Here is a 23,880-nt window from a genome sequence, read left to right as displayed (position 1 = left end):
CTCTCTGCAGTTTCAGACGGTCCGGAACGAGTGGATAGCAGTATTCTGTTCTATTCTGCTAGTTCTCACTGTAGCTCACATTCAGTGACGTGGTGTGATTTCTGTTTCAGGTACCCACAGGATCCCACAGATGACAGGGACTACAACTACTTGCTCCCTGACGGCTCGTTGGTAGTACCTTATATGTTCACCGATCCTCTGGCGCCCACGGACTTCTGCATGGAAACTTTACAAGAGAATGGAGACTCCTATGTTACACCGTTCATATGTGAGGTGGTTGAGAGTAGTGGGGAGAAGTCCGCCGGACTGCACGTAATCATTTATCCCATTGGTTCGTATTCCTATACAATGAATGTTATCTATACTGTGTGTAATAGAAGTCATCATCATCATCATCATCATCATCATCTCTTTACCCTCCAGGTTCGGCTTTTCCCTCGGACTCGGCGAGGGATCCCACCTCTACCACCTCGAGGACAGTGTCCTGGAGCTTCAGACTCTGGGTCGGGGGATACAACTGGGGAGAATGACCAGTACCTCGCCCAGGCGGCCTCACCTGCTATGCTGAACAGGGGCCTTGTGGAGGGATGGGAAGATTGGAAGGGATAGGCAAGGAAGAGGGAAGGAAGCGGCCGTGGCCTAATGTTAGGTACCATCCCGGCATTCGTCTGGAGGAGAAGTGGGAAACCACGGAAAACCACTTCCAGGATGGCTGAGGAGGGAATCGAACCCACCTCTACTCAGTTGACCTCCCGAGGCTGAGTGGACCCCGTTCCAGCCCTCGTACCACTTTTCAAATTTCGTGGCAGAGCCGGGAATCGAACCCGGGCCTCCGGGGGTGGCAGCTAATCACGCTAACCACTACACCACAGAGGCGGACGTGTAATAGAAGTACGGGAGAATATTTCATGAGTGGATTTTTTTATTGTTGTTCTTTGAGTCATCAGTCCATTGACTGGTTTGATTCAGCTCTCCACGCCATCCTATCTTGTGTTAATCATTTCATTTCTACGCAATTGTTACATCCCACATCTGTTCTAATCCACCTGTTATATTAATACGTTGGCCTACCCATACCGTTCTTACCACCTGCACTTTCCTCAAAACTATCTGAACAAGTCCTGGGTGTCTTAAGGTGTGCCCTGTCATTCGATCTTTTCTTCTCGTCAAATTTAGCCAAATCGATCTCCTTTCAATAATTCGATCCAGTATCTCTTCATTCGTGATTCGATCTATCCATCTCACCTTCAGCATTCTTCTGTAACACCCTTTGGCTCCATGGCTAAATGGTTAGCGTGCTGGCCCTTGGTCACAGGGATCGCGGGTTCGATTCCCGGCAGGGTCGGGAATTTTAACCATAATTGGTTAATTTCGCTGACACGGGGACTGGGTGTATGTGTCGTCTTCATCATCATTTCATCCTCATCACGGCGCGCAGGTCACCTACCGAAGTCAAATCAAAAGACCTGCATCTGGCGAGCCGAACTTGTCCTCGAACACTCCAGGCACTAAAAGCCATACGCCATTTCATTTTTCTGTAACACCACATTTCAAAAGCTTCTAATCGCTTCCTTTATGACTTAGTTATCGTCAATGTTTCACTCCAGTACGATGCCACGCTCCAGACGAAAGTCTTAAAAAAAAAAAAAAATTCTAATTCTTATATCAATGCTCAAAGTAAGCAAATTTCTTTCCTTATAAAAACCTTCCTTGCTTGTGCTAGTCTGAATTTTATGTCCTCCTTACTTCTGCCTTCGTTTGTTATGCTGCTACACAAGTAGGAGTATTCATCTACTTTCTTTAAGACTTCATTCCTTAATCTAATATTTCCTACTGCACCGATTCATATCACGTAATTAATGATAAGTTAAATAACTGGAAGATGTTTTGTTGTCTTCTTTAACTAAATAATTCCCTGATTATGACAAGCTCTTGTTCATGAATATTAGGTGCGTAAGTCAAGAATCACGTGATTATTATTATTGTTATTAATATTGAAAATTCTAAAACAAATGAAGGTTTTGGTTGGTATCACTAAAATCACCAACAAATATTTAGGGAATTACTTCTCCCAAGTTAACCCGACTTATTAAGTATGGCTCGTGGGCTGTCACATGACATTTATTTACTCCTTCCAACTCACTCGCACAGGAGACAGAAACATCCTAATTGCTGGCTAGCGTATGACTCGCCCTTGTCATTACGCGCACAGAGCCTCTTGTCCTCTGAGGTAGCAGCACATCGTTCGTATTCCGTGCAGCGCTGGGGTCTCCTAGCTTTGCGGCTAAACGTCGTAGAATGACGCGGAAAACGGCATGTTATTGATATGGGATGTCACGATATGGTATCTGTAGTACCGTGAACGGTCACACTGCATCACCTGACTTCGTTCGACTGCACTCCGTTAGATACTTCTGATTTGGACTTGTTTATTTTCATCTTGTACTCTTCCTCCAAGACTGTGATCATTAGGCATATACACTGATTTTCTGTATTCACAGTCAAACTGTTTAGCAATGTTCAGTTTCCCAAATAATGATAGGCTTAAAGCATTTTTAATGTGTGCCTTCGAATTTTGTTTTTATTGATTCTGTCTCTTAGATGATTTAAATCTGCCATTCGTGTTCCGGTCAAGCATAGAAAACAGTAGGACTACAATGAATTGTTCTTTTCTCAGCCACAAATCTAGCATTATGTTTACCGAGCTCGATAGCTGCAGTCGCTGAAGTGCGGCCAGTATCCAGTATTCGGGAGATAGTAGGTTCGAACCCCACTGTCGGCAGCCCTGAAAATGGTTTTCCGTAGTTTTCCATTTTCACACCAGGCAAATGCTGGGACCGCTTCTTTCCCACTCCTAGCCCTTTCCTGTCCCATCGTCGCCATAAGACCTATCTGTGTCGGTGCGACGTAAAGCAACTAGCAACATTATGTTTATCACAAACAAATGAACTGAACTTACGTGTAAACGTTTTGACTTTAATTTGTACAAAATTTTCTATTTTTAGTGCTGGTGTGGATTAACCTACATTTAAAATTTCTAGCTTGTCTTCTGTTGAATGCAAGCTGAAGGTTTTTTTTTTTTTACCATCACTTGAGGCATAGTTTAATGAAAATAGCAGCAACACTACGCAGTCCTAACTGCTACTCACAAGGATTGCGAGTCAACTACGAACAAGTTTCTCCGGGCAATGCTTTACGACACCAACAGTGGAGAAGCTAGGGAGATACATGCGTATGAAAAATAAGTGGAGATTGCAATCTGTGGTTCTGTTGCGAAGCAAATATGCACCAATCACATTCCGCTGGACTGAACCGACATGTATGGATGTTGATGCAGAGAGCATTATTAACGAACTGCTCAAAAAGAATAACTAGAATTTTTTTTTTTTTTTTTGCTAGTTGCTTTACGTCGCACCGACACAGATAGGTCTTGTGGCGACGATGGGACAGGGAAGGGCTAGGAGTGGGAAGGAAGCGGTCGTGGCCTTAATTAAGGTACCGCCCCAGCATTTGCCTGGTGTGAAAATGGGAAACCACGGAAAACCATTTTCAGGGCTGCCGATAGTGGGATTCGAACCTACTATCTCCCGGATGCAAGCTCTTTATAATCATTTAATTAATTAGAGATTTCAAGTTAGTGTCCAGTATTCGGGAGATAGTAGGTTCGAACCTCACTGTCGGCAGCCCTGAAGATGGTTTTCCGTTGTTTCCCATTTTCACACCAGGCTGTACCTTAATTAAGGCCACGACCGCTTCCTTCCCACTCCTAGCCCTTCCCTGTCCCATCGTCGCCATAAGACCTATCTGTGTCGGTGCGACGTAAAGCCCCTAGCAAGAAATTTTTTTTATAAAAATTGGTGGTTGCGCAGACCTGCAACCAGGTCAGTGTGGTCACGAGGCCATATCGCACAGGATAATTAAGATACCAAGCGTATTCATAAGTCATTTCCGGTTTCACTAAGAGATGGCGCCAGCGAACAGTACGCTACGTATGAATTTGACACATACGTCAGTTTGTTCGTCTGACATTAACCTACCAACACACACACAAGTTGAGCCCGTCAAACACTGTGTTGTGGAAAGTCATGCTTTGCTGGTGGAAACATATGGTGAACACGCTCCATCGATTAGAACATGTGAGACATGGTTTCGACATTTTTTTGCTCTGGTAGACCGTAAAAGTGCGAAGAAGCCCGGCGAAACCGTTAATGCACAACGCTATCAACAAATAATTCATTTAAATCATGCGTTGATCGAAAGACGACCGGAATGGGCCAGAGGACATGTCAAAGTGACTTTGTTACACAACAATGCGCCGTATCACAGCAAAACCAGTGAAAGACACCTTGAAATCGCTTGGATGGCATCCTTCCGCACCCGCCGTACTGCCCCGATCTGGCGCCATCTCGCTCTCATCTCTTCACATCAATGGGGCACGCGGTCGCAGAGCAGCACTTCAACAATTTCCAGGAAGTTGGAAAATGGCTCGACGAATGGTTTGCTGCAGAAGACAAGCAGTTTCTTTTTTCTGGCATGGTATTCATAACTTACCTGAAACATGGATGAAGTGTGTAGAAGCCCATGGCCAATATTTTGAATAAACAAAAAAATGAATTTTTCCATTGATGCTGTCACGGTCCGTACTTGTAGACATTATATTGTATAGGCTTTTGGGCTTATGCCGTGTCAAGAAAATAAGGTGAAATTCTTTACGTTTCGCAGAGAACTGTGCTCTGCGTCATCAGAAGAAAATCTCGACTGTCCAAGAGAAAGGCTTCTTAAACAATGACTTTTTGAAATTTAGATGTTATAATAGAAGTGGAAATGGTGTGTTCATTCACCACCAGATGGCTCCCCGGACGTGGCACAGTGCTAGCGTTCGAAGGGGAAGCTGACCGAACCATCAGAATCAGTCCTAAGAGCGTCACATAACATGTATATGTAACATGACATTGACACAAGCCTGGAATGAAACATCCGGCGATGAGGAACGTATGGATTTGGAAAACACCGAGACGAAATGACAGTAGTGAAGGGACAGGGAAGGGAACTACCTACGTAAATCCTTAATGGCTCGCAACCAGGTATTATTTAATTGATAGCCAGTGTCCCTGTTGAAATTTGTGGGATTTATAAGTATTTCCACAGCTTCCCGTATAATCCTGGACCTCTAGTGTCTAGTGTGGGTAAGAGCTCGAGCATCTTGGAACATGACATCATGTTCTTCTGGATTCAGAAGAAGTAGCCAACTGGCGGAACTTTCGAGGATCTCGGACACCTGGAGCAATCCCGCTGGAATGCAGGCGGTTAGGGAACACTTCGATTTCGAGTGACAGATGAATTTCCCTTGAAAATGACGTTTTTTCTTTACCACAAAAACCTGCAAAAACTTATGCATACTCCTGGTAACCATTGCAACAAGAAAAATAATACGAGAAAAGGGGTGAAGGGAGGTGGAAATGAGACACCCTTGATGTCGGATGCACTAATATAGTGGAGGCAGAAGAAACTACGGTAAATGCGTTGGCCTACAATGTCCTAAGTTTACAAAACTGATCAAGAGTGAGTACATTATACTGACTGTTGTTAACTGAGAAGTTCTCTCTCTCTCTCTCTCTCTCTCTCTCTCTCTCTCGTGACTGATTGAGGCGCTGGCCGTCTGACGCCAAATTGGCAGGTTCGATCCTCGCTCAGTCCGATGCTATTTGAAGGTACTCAAATAAGTCAGACACGTGTCAGTAGATTTCTTGGCACGAACACGTAAAATAACTCTTGCGGGACAACATTCCGGCACTTACGCATCTACGAAAACAGTCAAAAGTAGTTAGTCGGACGTAAAAAAACTACCATTAATTCTCTGTCCATGGCTTCCATTAATCTCCACCAGATGGCATTACCACTGCAATTGTATACAATCTCACCCATCAGCGACAGGCTCAACTACTAGTTTATCTATAAAAATAAAATCATAATAATTCTATTTATTTATTTATTTATTTATTTATTAGCCAGGCTAAGTGGCTCAGACGGTTGAGTTGCTGGCCTTCTGACATCAAATTGGCAGGTTCGATCCTGGTTCTATCAGGTGGTAATTGAAGGTGCTCAAATAAGTAAGACTCATGTCGGCAGATTTACTGGCACGCAAAAAACTCATGCAGGACAAAATTTCGGCACCTCGGCGTCTCCGAAAACCACCAGAAGGAGTTAGTGGGACGTAAAACCAATAACATAATTTATTTTTATTTTATTTTTTTTAGTTCCGTTTGGGCCTGCTATGGACCACGTGGTTCTTATCTCTAGCAGCTTTCTTCTTTGACCAGTACTCCTTCATTCTTGCACTGTGGATGTCTTTTCGCTCCTGAGTCCATTTCACACCTCCTCCCGGACGTACTGTTTTTATTTATTTATTTATTTATTTATTTATTTATTTATTTATTTATTTATTTATTTATTAGGAGCATCGCAGGTCTACGAAGTCATATTTTTACAAATAAAACACTGACTGTTTTGTGGGACTAATTTAATCTAGGATGACCCAATTAGCGGACACACACACACACACACACACACACACACACACACACACACACACAATTATACTTAAAAAAGAGTGGCAAAACTTCACTAATTAGTGCCTATTCGCAAAGTCTCTTGTACTCCTCACAGCAGGTCTTCACTTCCTGGTATTTACCTGGAACGGACGACCCTTCCGTAATCTTGATTGACAGCTCTCACCTTTCACATGGTCGCACTACATAGCAGTTACAAGCATACAGGTTCGAGCACACGTCTGTTGATCATCACAACACAGGACTGTTGCTCACTTGGCTCGACTCCAGACAAGGCCGATAACTCGCACAGTCAATTCACGTGACCACTCCAAACATTGAACTACTTGACACATCTCACTCGAAATAACTGTTCCCGAATCGCCTGCATTCCAGCGGGATTGGTCCAGGTGTCCAAGATCCCCGAAAGCTCCGCCATTTGGCTACTTGTTCCGAATCCAAAAGAACATGAGCGGTAAGTCTCTGTACTGGTTTCGATGTTCTTCGGAAATTGTCACTGGGTACAACGTTGGCAGCAAGCAGCAGTGGGCACCAACGGATCAGGAAAGGGAACTCGCGAAATATGAATTTGTAAGGGTCGCGCGTCTTAGTAATTCGACAAGCAGCGAACCTGTGGTTAGTATGCATGACACTGGTTTTATTAATCTTTGTTCATTTTAATTCTCACTGCGGTTAACGACAAGCATCGTCAAGTACTAGTATTTTTTTTTTTAAACCAAGGTTCAGGGCTGTTTATGTTGCTTAAGCATTTGAAATAATTTGTTATTTGCAAACTTTGCGATACAATTGGTTCTCAAAATTCTCATCGCTAAGCTTCGGTCCCTTGGGGAAAATTCCATCTTTGCATTTACAGATAAGACGCGTTGTAGGGACACTTGAATGGATATCTTTCTTGAACGTTAAGAACATCCCCAGAGTGATGGATATTGTAGGATAAGTCTGATGTCTTTGGAAGTACTGGAGAGGTAAGAAAATACCTCATCCAACACCGATGAAATGAAATGGCGTATGGCTTTTAGTGCCGGGAGTGTCCGAGGACAAGTTCGGCTCGCCAGATGCTGGTATTTTTAATTGACACCCGTAGGCGACCTGGGCGTCGTGATGAGGATGAAATGATGATGAAGACGACACATACACCCAGTCCCCGTGCCAGCGAAATTAACCAATTACGGTTAAAATTCACGACCCTGCCGGGAATCGAACCCGGGACTCCTGTGGCCAAAGGTCAGCACGCTAACCATTTAGCCATGGAGCCGGACATCCAACACCGATGAAGCTACTGGTTCAACTGAATTAGAAGTGAAGAAGTTAAATCTTCTGTTTCTGCTTTCATGCGATGTGTATTGATCGCTAAAATGTAACCATTACAATTTTATTTTAAGGAGAACATTATGTGTAAATATTAAATTTGGTAAAAAGTGACTATTAGCGCTTAGAAGTAAAGCATTACTAAAAATGTATTCGTTACAACTAATTATATTTCTTTTACTCAATTACTTACCAACTCTGGTTGGAATATATCCTAACAATAATTTTGGATATGTAAATACCCTCAGATTAGTAAATGTAATTGTAGGCGTATGTAGAGTTGGTAGGTCTCGGCCCACAAATAGCCACGGCTGGTCCGACAGATCTGCACTCCGTCCGGCCAACCGAGCAGAGCCGAGAGCACGGCTCTACCGTGGCTCTACGCCTCTGTATTCGGGACACAGAGAGGGCTGGTCCTCACTGTCGGGTGATCTCAGAATGGTTTCCCCACGTTTTCCATTCTCCTGCACTTAAAGCGAATGCCCAGACAGTTTCTACTATAGGCCATGGCCGCCCACTCTCTCACCTTCTCCGCACATTTCCTTCCCCGACACAAATCTCCTGGCCTATCATAAAGTTAAGATTAAATACACTGAAGATGAGAACTTCGCACTTGAAAACACGTCACTCCAATATCAGTCCGACATTGCGGCCAATTGCATTTACTCTTAACACTGAGGAATATGAATCTTTTCACACTTCTATATCCCCAAAATCTCCCTTTCACTATTCAACACCTCACATCGTCATAGGAGGACAATCCTGCAAGAGGTGCAAGATGCACCTCATAGACTCTCGGAATGGGCTATAGAAAACAAATTCACAATTAACACTAAGAAGACAGTTCAAATGACATTCTGAAAACGAGGAAAGATTGCATCAAAAAACCATTTATACTCAGCTTGCGCTTGTTGTTTAAAGGGGCTTAACATCTAAGGTCATCGGCCCAATTATATACCGTACGCGCACCTTTTAGTGATGCATGCACACCCTAGTGCTGAATCGATCGACCTCGGTTATCTTCGAGATTAGCATTAGCAACCTTTGAAACACAAACTATGAATCGCTTATGCATTGTTGTGCGACATCTGGCGTACACTTTACGTACTAGTACTGATGTTTTTTTACACAGCAAAGCCAAACTATAGAATTCATGCTAGGAACAAGATTCGCATCGAGAAATATTATATAATGTTAAATAATGTATGTGTGACACAGTTGTTGGCGTAAGATGATAAATGTTTAGAAAATTCATATCGATCGAGCATGATTTCATTTCCATTCAGTTGGCAGTATAACCGAAACCGGGACAGCTCCCTCCTTACTCCTCAACCCCGTACAAAATAATATCGCAAATAGGTGCGTGGACTATACTTAGGGGGGAACAAATTAGCAATTGTAAATCAGTTCAAAAATTTGGGTATTACCTTCCAAACGGCCCGAACCACCTTCTCTATACATGTTGAAGAAAAAGCAACACCAGCGATTAGAGCCATGAAAGACATCAAAAATCCAGAAAAAAAAATATCCTTAATCACTGCAAATGATACTATTTCAAGCGAAAATAATGCCGGTTCTAACATACGGAGTGGAACTTGTATGGGACCATTTACAAACAAGCGACGTAGGCATCATTCCTCAAGAGAACACTCAAGTGCATCAAAATTCACTTGATCAGGACTTGTATACGTACTAACAAAAGGACTATCTAATACAAGAGTTCAGAAATCAACGACCGCCTTTCAGCAAACATTAAGAAGACGGGAACAAAAACTAATTTTATTTGGTGCGAATTTTACAGCACTCACGCGATGACGAAAAGGGACTGGACCCAGTCATATTATGAGTTGAGACATGTGGTTACCAGATTTGCATGTGATGATTTCCATCATGCAGTCTGCACCAATAACAGATACCACGAACCGTGTGATTCGTGTGTCTGTGAGCTGTGTGGTGAGAGTTGTGGAAGATACCACTTGCAGTTTTGCAAAAAGAGATCAAAATAATTGTGTGACTACGCTAAACAAACATAATCCACATTGTACGCATTTCTTAATTATTATTATAAATCTTCCGGCCTGAGAGACGGTGTCACCGTCTAGGAGGCCCGCCTCCACCTTCAGGGGAGGATGAAAACATTTAGTAGTAGTAGTAGTAGTAATTGTAATTATTGGAAAGGCAGTGCAAATTTCAGCTTCGCGTAGAAATTCTCTTTAAGCCATCACGTCATTAGCTGACTATTCGCTCTGAATTCATGCGATCCTTATCCTAGTTCCCTCGGGATTACGACAGGTTCCAGTTTACCTTATTTAGGCTAAACTACACTAAACCCTATCCAATTAAAAGAAAGCATAAAACTCGCAGTGATGACACAATTTTCGATTTAGCATACACGAGGTTTGTTGATATTTTCTACTTCCCAGACCTCCTAATGCATGGACTGTTATTTGGAACATGTTTTTTTTTTCGGAACAGGAAAAACGCACTTGTTCCAGAAAAAGAACTATTTCCCCCGTTCTATTTAACATTCTCTCCGCACGGACCGTTTGCAAATTGTTTCTATTTTAAAACTTCCATGTCTTTGTAATGCTCACCACGTTTCGAAATAAGACGTATTCTACTTCTTCTTCTTCTTCATCATCATAAAAATAATAAATGTTTTCATTCCCCACCGTGAAGGGATGGGGCGGGCCACCTAGAGGGTTACGCCCTCTCTCTGGCCAAGAGATGTGGGCAGGTGAGGAATGGAGGAGAGGGGTAAATAAGTGAGGTAAGAAGATGGGCGAATCGCTTTATTACATCAGTTGGTTTACAATAGTAGGGCCTAAGTATAAGAAGGACAAAATGAAAAAAAATTGCCTGGTTGGTATTTTCTTCGAACCTAAAATTTACATTGTCGACAGCCCTGAAGATGGTTTTCCGTGGTTTCCCATTTTCACACCAGGCAAATGCTGGGGGCTGTGTCTTAATTGAGGCCACGGTCTCTTTCTTCAACTCCTAGCCTTCTGTCAAATCGTCGCCATAAGACCTCTCTGTACCGGTGCAACCTAAAGCAACTTTAAAAAAGAATTACGTTATACAAAGTAAAGGAATTTTGTTTGTTTGCTTGGTATTACTCCGAACCAGAAAAATAATTAATCACTGCTCATTAGGCACTGCTCATTAGCGACTGCTCTTTACGTTAGTGGAAGTTCTTGACCACTTTAATCTTTTGTTATTTTCGTTTCGTTATTTTTAATTTTTAAACCTTTCTTTCTTAATCTGTTTACCCTCCAGGGTTGGTTTTTCCCTCGAACTCAGCGATTGACCTCACCTCTATCGCCTCAAGGGCAGTGTCCTGGATCGTGAGACATTGGGTCGGGGATACAACTGGGGAGAATGACCAGTACCTCGCTCAGGTGGCCTCACCTGCTATGCTGAACAGGGGCCTTGCGGGGGAATGGAAAGATTGGAAGGGATAGACAAGGAAGAGGGAAGGAAGCAACCGTGGCCTTAGGTCGGGTACCATCCCGGCATTTGCCTGGAGGAGAAGTGCGAAACCACGGAAAACCACTTCCAGGGTGGTTGAGGTAGGAATCAAACCCATCTCTACTCAGTTGACCTCCCGAGGCTGAGTGGACCCCGTTCCAGCCCTCGTACCACTTTTCAAAGTACGTGACAGAGCCGGAAATCGAACTCGGGCCTCCGGGGGTGGCAGCTAATCACACTAACCATTACACCCCACAGGCGGACTTTAAACCTTTTATTTTGTAAATATTTTTCCTGTTTATATGTTTTTTGCATACTTTTTTTATAGTGACTCTATATGATATACAAAATTTACAAAGATGACATAATTATGTACAATGTAAGCATAGGTTTTGATATATAAATTATTAAGTCATTCATTTGAATTTCCTGGAGTTGCTAGAGTATATATCAGCGAAGTCACATATTTAGAGAACTGCGGATTTCTTAGAATCATACAGGAGATCCTTCGCCTAAATTGACACCAGTATATAATTACATTGGAAATTACATTGCTATATACAAGACGTGCACACCACAATGTTGTCATGTGAGTTAATATTAAATTGTTTCCTGTAGGTAGGATTTATGTACCCAAGGTACAGATTTGCCACATAATTTGAGATATTTTGGCTGACCACTACGCTAGGTGGGTATGGGAATTATGGAAGGGTTAGGGGTAGAGGTCGTCATCATTCTACTTCAGAGCCGCTAGCTTGTTGATGGTTTGGCTTCGTCTGGAGTTTATGGGTGGCAACATGGGCATCCTACCAAATCCAAGCTGTCATTGACATCAATAGAACGTGATCTTAAAAACCAGGTCGCCAGCTCTCTTTGTTTAAAATTCAGCACGCGTTAAATTATTGATGAAACGGGGCTTCAAAAGAACCATTATCTTGAGGAAAGGCTGAAGAGCAGGTAAAAAGATAGTGAACCTTAAATGTATACGAGGGCTATAAATAAAGTAGATGCAATGTTTAATGAACTAACGAGTAGAATTGCATTACAGTCCTTCAACGCGTTGTCTATTGATTATAGCGTGGATTACACGACAGGAAATCGGCGATCTCGGAGGGGTTCCTTCAACTTCCGAAACAGGTGGAAGTCACTAGGACTCATGTCTGGTGAGTGAGGAGGCCGTTCCAAGCTATCCCAATGCCAGTGTTACAATAAGTGTTTGATATTGTTTGCAACATGACAACATGCCGATAGGGCGATCGTCTCGTAATAAACATGGACGTTTGCGCAGACGGACAGGTACAGCATGCGTAAGACCAACAACCTCGTAGTGTATGCCACAATCAGCATAAGCTTCACCCGACTGGGTTCCTGTCGAAATTTCTGTGGAGGTGGCAGACGCATCATTCGATGATGCTTTAATTCAGTCTCGTAGGCTCATACTCACGTCTCATCAATGGCGACGATATGCTGCATAAATGTTTTTCCTTCGTTGCGGTATCTATCCGGTATGCCAGTTCATACCGGTGCCATTCCTGTATGTCGGTATAACGTACACGGATCTCAAGCGGCATCACTGACGTGTTGCTGTCCAGCGCCATCTAGATTAAATGTATTTAACGTTCCATTTCTAGCCAGTTCCTCTCCCATCGGCGCCATAAGACTATTGTGTCGGTGCGACGTAGAGCAGGTTGTAAAAAATATATGAAGGCTGTAAATAGAGTTGTGGCGACGTAGTCCAGACACTCGCAGGAGATCGGGCATGGGAGCGGTCAAGTGGTGCTGTTGTCGATGTGTAGTGTGCATTTGACGAGCATCAAGTTGGGAGTGTTGTTTTTGTTGTGTGGCGTTGAAGTGAAGAGTGTCGATTTCACCGCTCAAAAGCGTGTTTCCAAAAGGTGATCAGCGTTCGTGCATTAAAATCGAGGTTGCCCATGGCAAAAATGCATCAAAATATTATCGAGGATTACGTGAAGCCTGCGGCGAGAACGCATTATCGTATAGGGCGGTTCCATGATGGGTCAAGGCATTTCATGCGGGTCATGCACAGGTCGGCCAACCATTCCTCAAGATTAGATTTACATCGTGAGTGCTCTCGTTACCATAGACCTTCGATGGACTGTTGCATTGGAAATCCTGTGGCATACGCTCTGAAGACACGACGTGGACAAAAATTAATCCAATCATATAATATTTCAGAAGTGCCCTAGTGAAGTAATCCAAGAGAATGGGCTAGAACAAGAAGCGACCAATATCCGCATCCAGAAATTAGAGCGAGAGTCCAATCGACTAAAAACATCTATAAGATGCTGAGTTTCGGAGTCAAAGTAAGACATTACAGCACTGTTGTTAGACCAGATTACGTTACATTACTTCTTTATTACCCCAAATCTATAACTAATTTAATCTAAAACTTCTATGTTTAAATTACAATCTGTGAATCTACTCTGTAGCATCCCACACATGCGCTGATCTCCAGTACCACATGTAAAATGCTACCTTAACTACAATCTACCCTAACGTCCTAACTAGGTATTTTACTGCCTAAAACTAATTTAAAAGAACTGGTTGGTCGTGGTATCTCCCCTGGTAAGGAAAACTGCCCCTCCAGCCCGTGACACCACTCCCAGCCCCGCCTCGTGGATCAGATATCTGTCCCCACCGACAACTAGCTGACAATGTGTTTTCCTCCCATTCTTTGCGTGGCAGATCACATGAGGCGGGGAAGGCTTATATGCTTCGGAGACCCTGTGCAGGAATCGAAAAGGACAAGTCAACCAACTACTAAAAGAGAACGCAGGTTACTACGGAACATCTTAGGCAACAGTCTCCACTGTCCATCAACTTGGTGTTTTTTATTAATAATTGTTCTAAGAATTCTTCTATCAGTTTTCTGTAATTCCTAAAAATTACAATCCTTTTCTTGATCATAGTTATCCGGTCGATTAGATTACGAGTTTGCCTTTTTCGACCACTACGAGCGCTAATGTGAATCAATGCAGAGTTTCACTTAATCCCTTCAGTGTGGACATTTTTCAAAAATCAAAAAATGCCTCAGGGTATTGAAGCAAAGACCACATTATAGAAAGAATTATGTAAATAAGTTAATTTGACTAGGATTTGACTAAAAAAGAAAACGCGTAAATAAACAAGCGCTATTAGGCTGTTTTTCCGAAACTACATTTAGGTTGGAAGTGATTTTCGATTTTTTTTTCTCACAATTTGAAACATTCCCAAGTCCATTATCCTTTCAACGTTTGGCATAATTGAGGAAATTGCTTAACTTTGCGTTTTTTGTAGTATGGGGACCCTTGCTTTGTCTGCTAAGAATTGTTTTCAAAATTAAAATGAGTTTCTACCATAATCACTTCGATATGTCCTCACAACCACTTAAACATTCTTGTTCGGAATTGGTATAGAAATCTGTTGGCCTTGTGGTTAGGGTCGTGCAGTTGTGAGCTTGCATTCGGGAGATGGAGGGTCCGAATCCAACCGTCGGCAGCCCTGAATGTGGTTTTCCCTCGTTTCCCATTTTCAAACTAGGCAAATGCTGAGGCGGTTGTTGTTTTTGTAAAGGTACTTCTTTTTACTGGTGGTGCCAAGTTCATAAGACCATAAAATACTTTGAGAGCAGCTAAACCCTGACCTATGCACCTCATAGCATACACTGCCCTTCTGTTTATAGAATAAACAATATCATTCTTCCCAATTTTGTCACAGTTATAATAATAATAATAATAATAATAATAATAATAATAATAATAATAATAATAATAATAATAATAATAATAATAATAACAAAAATGCCTTTCCCAAAACACCAAGCTACGTCACTATGAAACAGTTCTGAAGCCAGTAGTTCTATATGCAGCCGAAATCCTGTCTCTAAATGCCAACAAAGGACTCCTTGAAGAACTGGAGAAAAGAGAACGCAAAATTGTGAGAGGAATCTTGGGATCAAAGTACAGAAATGGAATCCATCAAAAGAGATCCAACAAGGAAGTCTACAGAAAAATAGAGAAAATTACCGACACAATCAGAAAAAGACGGGCACGATTTTACGGTCATCTGAAAAGAATGGACGGAAGAAAGTTAACTACAGAAATCTTTCACTTTTTTTATTCAAACCCCAAAACCTCAATTCCCTGGTTTAGAAATACCAAAGAAGACCTGCAAATGCTACATATCTCAGCTGAATACGCCCTTAACAGAGATCTCTTCCGCAAGAAAATATTGACGAACGGACTAAACCGAGTCGAGCAACCGAAGAGAAGACACGGTGCCCCTTGGACAGAGGAGCGTAAGCAGGCTCACTCACAAAGAATGAGGGAAATTTGGGCTCTAAAGAAGGCGAAGTTCAGTGCCAAATGCAACAAGACTTAACGTGGTCCTTGATGGCCCCAGCGAATTATATATAATAATAATAATAATAATAATAATAATAATAATAATAATAATAATAATAATAATAATAATAATAATAATAATAATAATAATAATAATAATATAATAATAATAATAATAATAATAATAATAATAATAATAATAATAATAATAATGCTATTTGCTTTACGTCCCACTAACTACTTTTACGGTCTTCAGAGACGCCGAGGTGCCGGAATTTAGTCCCGCAAGAGTTCTTTTACGTGCCAGTAAATCTACCGACACGAGGCTGTCGTATTTGAGCACCTTCAAATACCACCGGACTGAGCCAGGATCGAACCTGCCAAGTTGGGGTTAGAGGGCTAGCGCCTTAACCGTCTGAGCCACTCAGCCCGGCTGTCACAGTTATTGAATGATCCGATTTCGCTGCACTTTTCACAGACAACTGCAACTTTACCACCTAGGCCTACAACACTATTTACATTAAAATGTACACTGGCACCACAAACACACTCATTTGCAATAATTACATTTCTGTAATTCCCGGAACATTATATTTACATTACAAATAATATTAACATAATTATTAGTGTTTGTTACACTGTCACATTTCGGTCTATTTACAAATTTCTTAGCAGAAGCACTTTCTAGGTTAGGAGAGGTCTGTGGCTTAGAAGTGTCAGTATTAATCTTAGTTACAAACATATTCCCATTAAATTTTCGCTTCTTCGTTTTTTAAGTTGGTTTCTGATTGCCCATTTTATATTTGTAGTTGATGACTTGGAGAAGAATTGCTACTGGCACTAATATTCGCAATGAATGTACACACGAGGTTCGCCTTTGTAATATCCCACCAAAATATAAACAAAACAGAAGCTTTATCGACATTTCCTGTTCCTGTAATGTCAAAGAGATTATACGTGCCAAGGAAGAAGTAGAAATGGAGCGGGAAATTTGAGCGGCAACAAATCATTTGCAATAATTACTTGGTAGAGCAGAGCCTCCGTGGCTCAGACGGCAGCGCGTCGGCCTCTCACCGCTGGATACCGTGGTTCAAATCCCGGTCACTGCATGTGAGATTTGTGCTGGACAAAGCGGAGGCGGGACAGGTTTTTCTCCGGGTACTCCGGTTTTCCCTGTCATCTTTCATTCCAGCAACACTCTCCAATATCATTTCATAGCATTTATCACTCATTAATAACAGCCTATATATGTTTCATTCATCACATCCCTGACCCGGTCAATGACTGGAAAACAGGTTGTAGGTTTTCATTTTCACTTGGTAGAGCAAGTGGGTGTGGTCATTGTCTGCTTTAAAAGGACAAGCTGCGTAACATGTGTGCAGATTACGGGACATATCTTGAATATCGTTAGAGATATTTACAAAATTCCTTCAACATATTAACGAGAAAAGTTTTTTCTATAGAGAAAAAAAATATTGAAAAATGATACTTTTTGACCAGTAAAGGTGTACCTCCCCCCTTAAGGCCGTCACCGAAAACTTTTGATGTATTAGAGCAGGGAGGGATTCAGTTAGCTGAAAATGTAAACAGTCTGGCCTATGCTGACGACTTGGTCTTACTGGCTGATTGTTCCGAAAGCCTGCAGTCTAATATCTTGGAACTTGAAAGAAGGTGCAATGAGTATAGTATGAGAATTAGCCTGTCCAAGACTAAATTGATGTCAGTCAATAAGAAATCCAACAGAACAGAATGTCACATTGGGTTTACAAAGCTGGAACAGGTAGATAATTTCAATTAGTTAGGATGTGTGTTCTCCCAGAAAAGCTAATGCAGTGAGCTCGCAGTTGCGATTAACAGTATTCTGTAGCCTTGGTAGCCCTCAATATACGCCACTGGATTTAAAGATAACAGATATGGAACTAAACGAGGCCCCAGAACTAGTTACAAATAGAAGATTTTGGCGGCGATTAGTAAATTCACAGAGGCTTGCAGACTGAATGCTGAAAAGCATAACAGTCTGTAATGATGTACGTCATTACGGACGTACTGTCGGGTGCACGGTCAGCTAACGTTCTCTGTCCATCATGAATGAACAGTGTTGCCAACTTATATTTTCAATATCCACTAAATACTACTTAAAATCCGCTAAAATTCCGCCAAGAAATGCGATATCAAATAATAATAATAATAATAATAATAATAATAATAATAATAATAATAATAATAATAATAATAATAATAATAATAAATAATAAATAATAAAACCGAGCTCGATAGCTTTGCTTAAGTGCGGCCGTATCCAGTATTGGGGAGACAGTGGGTTCGAACCCCACTGTCGGCAGCCCTGAAGATACTTTTCCGTGGTTTCCCATTTTCACACCAGGCAAATGCTGGGGCTGTACCTTAAATAAGGCCACGGCCACTTCCTTCCCACTCCTAGCCATTTCCTGTCCAATCGTCACCATAAGACCTATCTGTGTCGGAGCGACGTAAAGCAACTAGCAATAATAATAATAATAATAATAATAATAATAATAATAATAATAATAATAAAAAGTAATTGTCTGCCCTCACCTGATCTGTGAGTTTCACTGGAATTAACCCCCTACCTGCAAGTCGGCGCGCTAAAACTTGTAGGCGTTTTAGTGCTGGATGCAAACTAGGTGAATCCCCTAGGGCCACACACAAAACAGGCCCGTTTATTAAACGGTCTTCCTTCATAGCATAAATATAAATGCTACTCTCTCTGTTTAATTATCTGTCGTCATTCGTCAACTAAGAGATAATTACCCTTTCCCCCATGCTTTAGAAGTTTATGATGCCATGATCTCATAACATCAAATCTAAATAATATGTTTTCCTCATGTGACTGCTAGCTCCTGACAAGGAAAATGCGGAATAGCTCGGAGACAGACTGGAGTACAAATTAACAAAGAACGTAAAATGTATAAAACACTGAATTCCGCTATAATAAATCTAGAATTCCGTCAAAAATTCCGCTGTCCGCTAAATGATATATTTCTCCGCCCGACAGTCTTCTAATTCCGCCAAATTTAGCGGAAAATCCGCTAAGTTGGCAACACTGTGAATGATCTGCATTTAGGACTGTCCATCAGGTGGCAGATTCCCTACTCTTTTCTTATATGATTTGAAAGAACTTTGAAATTTATCGGACGTTTCTCTTGCTAAATGATTCGATTCCCTAGTTCCTCTTTCTGTAAATGAATATGAATGAATTTGTCCTCTCGAATTCCCACTTTATGTTCCTATCATTATTGTGTTGCAGTTCGTCTGATCTCTGTACCATTCCTCCTAGTGACCGTGCTGGTCTACTACCTCATACCTGAACTTGGAGATCTGAACGGCAAGGCGGTCTCGTCCTACTGCTCTTGTCTAGCCGTAGCCTACGTCCTCCTGGCCTGCGTCGAACTTGGAAGTTCCTCTTTCAGTGATGGTGTGTGCAGCACACTGGGTAAGTACTACATTATACAACGTAAAGGAACTTTCTTTGTTTGGTTGATATTACTTCGAACCAGAAAAATTAATTTACAACAGTGGAACTTCTTGACCACTTTAACATTTTGTTATTTTCTTTTTGTTGTTTTTAAGGGAGGAGACTCAGCTTAACAAAGGAAAAAAAATAGGTTAATATTCATTCGATTATTAAATATGCTACAATTGTTGTTGACAATTGCTGCACATATCCCAATCAATCAATCAATCAATCAATCAATCAATCAATCAATCAATCAATCAATCAATACTGATCTGCAATTAGGGCAGTCGCCCAGGTGGCAGATTCCCTATCTGTTGTTTTCATAGCCTTTTCTTAAATGATTGCAAAGAAATTGGAAATTTATTGAACATCTCCCTTGGTAAGTTATTCCAGTCCCTAACTCCCCTTCCTATAAACGAATATTTACCTCAATTTGTCCTCTTGAATTCCAACTTTATCTTCATATTGTGATCTTTCCTACTTTTAAAGACACCATCCGAACTTATTCGTCTACTGATGTCCTCCCACGCCATCTCTCCACTGACAGCTCGGAACATACCACTTAATCGAGCAGCTCGTCTCCTTTCTACCAAGTCTTCCCAGCCCAAACTTTGCAACTTTTTTGTAACGCTACTCTTTTGTCGGAAATCGCCCAGAACAAATCGAGCTGCTTTTCTTTGGATTTTTTCCAGTTCCTGAATCAAGTAATCCTGGTAAGGGTCCCATACACTGGAGCCATGCTCTAGTTGGGGTCTCACCAGAGACAAATATGCTCTCTCCTTTACATCCTTACTACAACCCCTAAATACTCTCATAACCATGTGCAGAGATCTGTACCCTTTATTTACAATCATATTTATGTGATTACCCCAATGAAGATCTTTCCTTATATTTATACCTAGGTATTTACAGTGATCCCCAAAGGGAACTTTCACCCCCATCAATTCAGTAATTAAAACTGAGAGGACTTTTCCTATTTGTGAAACTCACAACCTGACTTTTATCCCCATTTATCATCATACCCTTGCCTACTGTCCAACTCACAACATTATCGAGGTCATTTTGCAGTTGCTCACAATCTTGTAACTTATTTGTTACTCTGTACAGAATAACATCATCTGCAAAAAGCCTTATCTCTGATTCCACTTCTTTACACATATCATTGATATATATAAGAAAACATAAAGGTCCAATAATACTGCCCTGAAGAATTCCCTTCTTAATTTTTACAGGACAAATAAAGCTTCACCTACTCTAATTCTCTGAGTTCTGTTTTCTAGAAACAGAGCCACCCATTCAGTCACTCTTTTGTCAAGTCCAATTGCCGGTATTGGCATGCTTCCTGGCAACCAGAAGCAACTTCAATAATGTCAGAATTTTAATAATTTTAGTATTTTAAAATAAAATATTCAAAATTTCCCGACTTTTTTTTAATATATCAGTTTCCCTTATAAATTCCAAGTTTATAAGAATTTTTGTACTTTTCCTTTTTTAAAAGTGTGTATCAAAACTCCAGCTACAATATGAACCTCAATCATTAGCATAGACTGCGATTTGGATTTTTTGTCGCGTTTTTATTCCGAGCACCAGAAAATATTTATAGTTTAAAAAAATAAAAATGTTATATAAAATCTAATTTAAATCCTATTGATCTGAACGAGGTAAAGATTGTAGTACAACACTATGGGAAGAAAACTCTGAAAAATTCATAATTATCCGTGAATCAGTAAGAGGGTTGTGAAGGAAACCTTGATATATTGTTAAAAAGGCGGGAAATTTTGAACATTTAATTTGAAAATGTTATAATTAGAATTTTGACATTATTGAAGTTGCTTCTGATTGCTCTGAAGCATGCAAATACTGGGATTTTGCAGCCTTTTTCAACAACGTTTGTAGCATATATAGCAATCGAATGAATATTGGCCTATTTTCCCCGTGTTAAGCTAGGTCTCCCCCCTTAATTTTTAACTTTTAATTTTTATTTTTTAAGTGTTTTTGCTGTTTGTATGTTACTTTCATACCTTTTTTGTGATGACTTTATATAATATATAAAATTTACAAGGGTGACATGATTATGTACAATGTAAGCATAGATTTTGATAAGTTATTCATTTGAATTTCCTGGAGTTGCTAGCATCTATATAAGCGAAGACACATATTTACACAGCTGTGGATTTCTTAGAACCATGCGGGAGATCCTTCGCCTAAGTTGACACCAGTATATAATTAAGTATCTAAGGGAGGAGTGTGAAGGTGGACTGAATGTTCATTGCTATATACAAGATGTGAACACGACAATGTTGTCATGTAACCTGATATAAAAATGTTTCCTGTAGGTAGGAATTATGTACCCAAGGTACAGATTTTGCCACAGTATTTGAGTTATGTTGGGTGACCACTACGCTAGGTGGGTATGGGAATTATGGAAGGGTGTCCCGTCCAGTTATAGAGGTCGTCATCATTCTACTTCAGAGCCGCTAGCTTGTTGATGGTTTGAATCAACAATGGACAGATGCACTTCTGTTTCTATCTCGGGGCGTTATCTACCAAGAACAATTTAGTAGGCTTAGTTCGTATCCGGCATTCTTAATTAAGCTTTTCACCGAAAAAAAGGTATTTCATCTTTTCACCACAGGCCCACCGCACCACCACTGCTATCGTATAGCAAGAAAAAAGTCATCTTGGTCCAGGGCCCACCAGCCAGAAAGAAAAAGGTGCTAATATGAATCAGTTCACCTTTTCACCACTAGGTCACATAGAATGCGCTGCTATCGCACGGTAATAAAAGCGGTCCAGGCCAATCTCTATGATTGGTAGACTGTCGTTAGAACACATTCCTTTCGAGAGGCCGGCAGGAAAGAAAAGGTCATTGCAATTCATCTTAATTCCTAAGTAGACAGGTTGGCAGTCTTGTGCACCGCGGTATCACGGCACCCGCGAGAAATTAACATACAGCAGTCACACCGCGCGAAGATATCCGCAATGTAAGTGGTGAACCATTGAATCATTCTACTACTGTTGCGTGAACAGGACTAGAGTAATCTCTCGCTCGAGACTCGCGAGACTGAAGTCACAGATTTCGAGATTCTCGAGACCGATTCTGCTGTGCTGCGGTCTGTGCGACGTCCGACCAACTACGAGCGTAAGCTTGATAGTATATCTTCAACAGAGTTATTGCGTAAAATAACGTTCTCGTATTATGGAAATGTGTGTGACGATAAATTTTGTCAAAAGTACAGTAAGTAGAGTTTCGAGCAAAACGTGCCCGAAGTTTTTCAAATTTAAAACCATCTTAGAAGGTAAATAAATAAATAAATAAATAAATAAATAAATAAATAAATAAATAAATAAATAAATAAATAAATAAATAAATAAATAAATAAATAAATAAATAAATAAATTTGGTTCAGTTACGTAGTGTGGAGCGCGTAATGCGATTATTCAGAAGATAACTTGTTGATACTCAGGGCTACCGAACATGTAGGTATGCTACAACAAGTTAAGCGCTACTATGTTAGATTTTGTTGTTAATAACCAAGAACCAGCAGCAGAATATTAGGTTTTCAATACCTATTACTATTTTATTATAGGCCTATAAGAATTTCACAGAAACATGCAGACAAATAAGTGTCGAACTCGTAAAACAAATATCAGAAAAGAAGGAAGTCGTAGTATCATTCATAAATTCTAACTAACTGACTAGGAATCGAACCAACATCCTTCCACGTACACCTTTACTACCTGAGCTAGCACACCTATTTCAAGGCCCTAGTGGATGAGTTATAATTACTTTTTTTAAATAATTGCTTTATGTAGCACCGACACAGACAGGTCTTAAGGCTACGATGGGATAGGAAAGGCCTAGGAGTGGGAAGGAAGCGCCCGTGGCCTTAATTAAGGTTCAGCCCCAGCATTTGCCAGGTGTGAAAATGGGAAACAAACAGAAATCCATCTTCAGGGCTACCGATATTGAGTTCGAACCCTTTATCTCCCGGATGCAAACTCACAGTTGCGCGCCCCTAACAGCACGGCCAAAATTTCTAAAAAGTAGAACTCAGAGAATTAGAGTAGGTAAAGTAGTATTTGATCCTGTAACGAATAAGACAGGTGAGGGGTTGGGGTCCCGCAAGGCATTATTATTGGACCTTTAATTTCTTATGTATACAAATTATATGAGCGAAGAACTGGAATCACAGATAAGGCTTTTTTCTGATCAAGTTGTACTGTAAAGAGTAAAAAGTAAGTTACAGGATTGTTAGCGACTGCAAAAAGACCTCGACAACTTTCACAAGTTGAATGATGGTAAAAGGGAGCAAAGTCAGGTTGTAAGTTTCACCCAAAGGCAAAGTCCTCTTAGTTTTAATTGATGGGGTGATAGAACCTTACGGGGATCAATGTAAGTACTTAGGTGATAATTTAAGGACAGATCTTCATTGGGACAATCGCATTAAGGAGGCTGTAAATAAAGGTTACAGATCTCTGCACATGGTTATGAGTGTATTTAGGGGTTGTAGTAAGGATGTAAAGGAGAGGGCTGGAGAGACCGCAGTTAGTCTTGTTCCAGTGTATGGGACTCACATCAGGACTACTTGATATGGGAACTGGAAAAGATACAACGGAAAGCAGCAGATTTGTTCTTGGTGATTTCAGAGTGAAGAGTAATGTTACGAAAATGTTATAAACTTAGAATTGGAAA

At 40.9% G+C, this 23,880-nt stretch overlaps 1 protein-coding gene across 1 annotated transcript in view; it reads left to right on the top strand.

Moving 5' to 3' along the window:
* LOC136882006 (G-protein coupled receptor Mth2) overlaps window positions 1-23,880 on the top strand; it is a 224,162-nt gene that overhangs the window by 54,172 nt on the left and 146,110 nt on the right. The window contains exons 2-3 of the mRNA XM_067154495.2: window positions 111-331; window positions 18,975-19,160. Coding sequence (XP_067010596.1) covers window positions 111-331; window positions 18,975-19,160 — 407 coding nt within the window. The remainder of the gene's footprint in view (window positions 1-110; window positions 332-18,974; window positions 19,161-23,880) is intronic.

This window comes from Anabrus simplex, chromosome 10 (assembly GCF_040414725.1).
Source record: "Anabrus simplex isolate iqAnaSimp1 chromosome 10, ASM4041472v1, whole genome shotgun sequence".
In the NCBI taxonomy this organism is placed as follows: Eukaryota; Metazoa; Arthropoda; class Insecta; order Orthoptera; family Tettigoniidae; genus Anabrus; species Anabrus simplex.
Note: the sequence above shows the minus strand (reverse complement) of the source record. Positions and strands in the feature narration are given on the sequence as shown.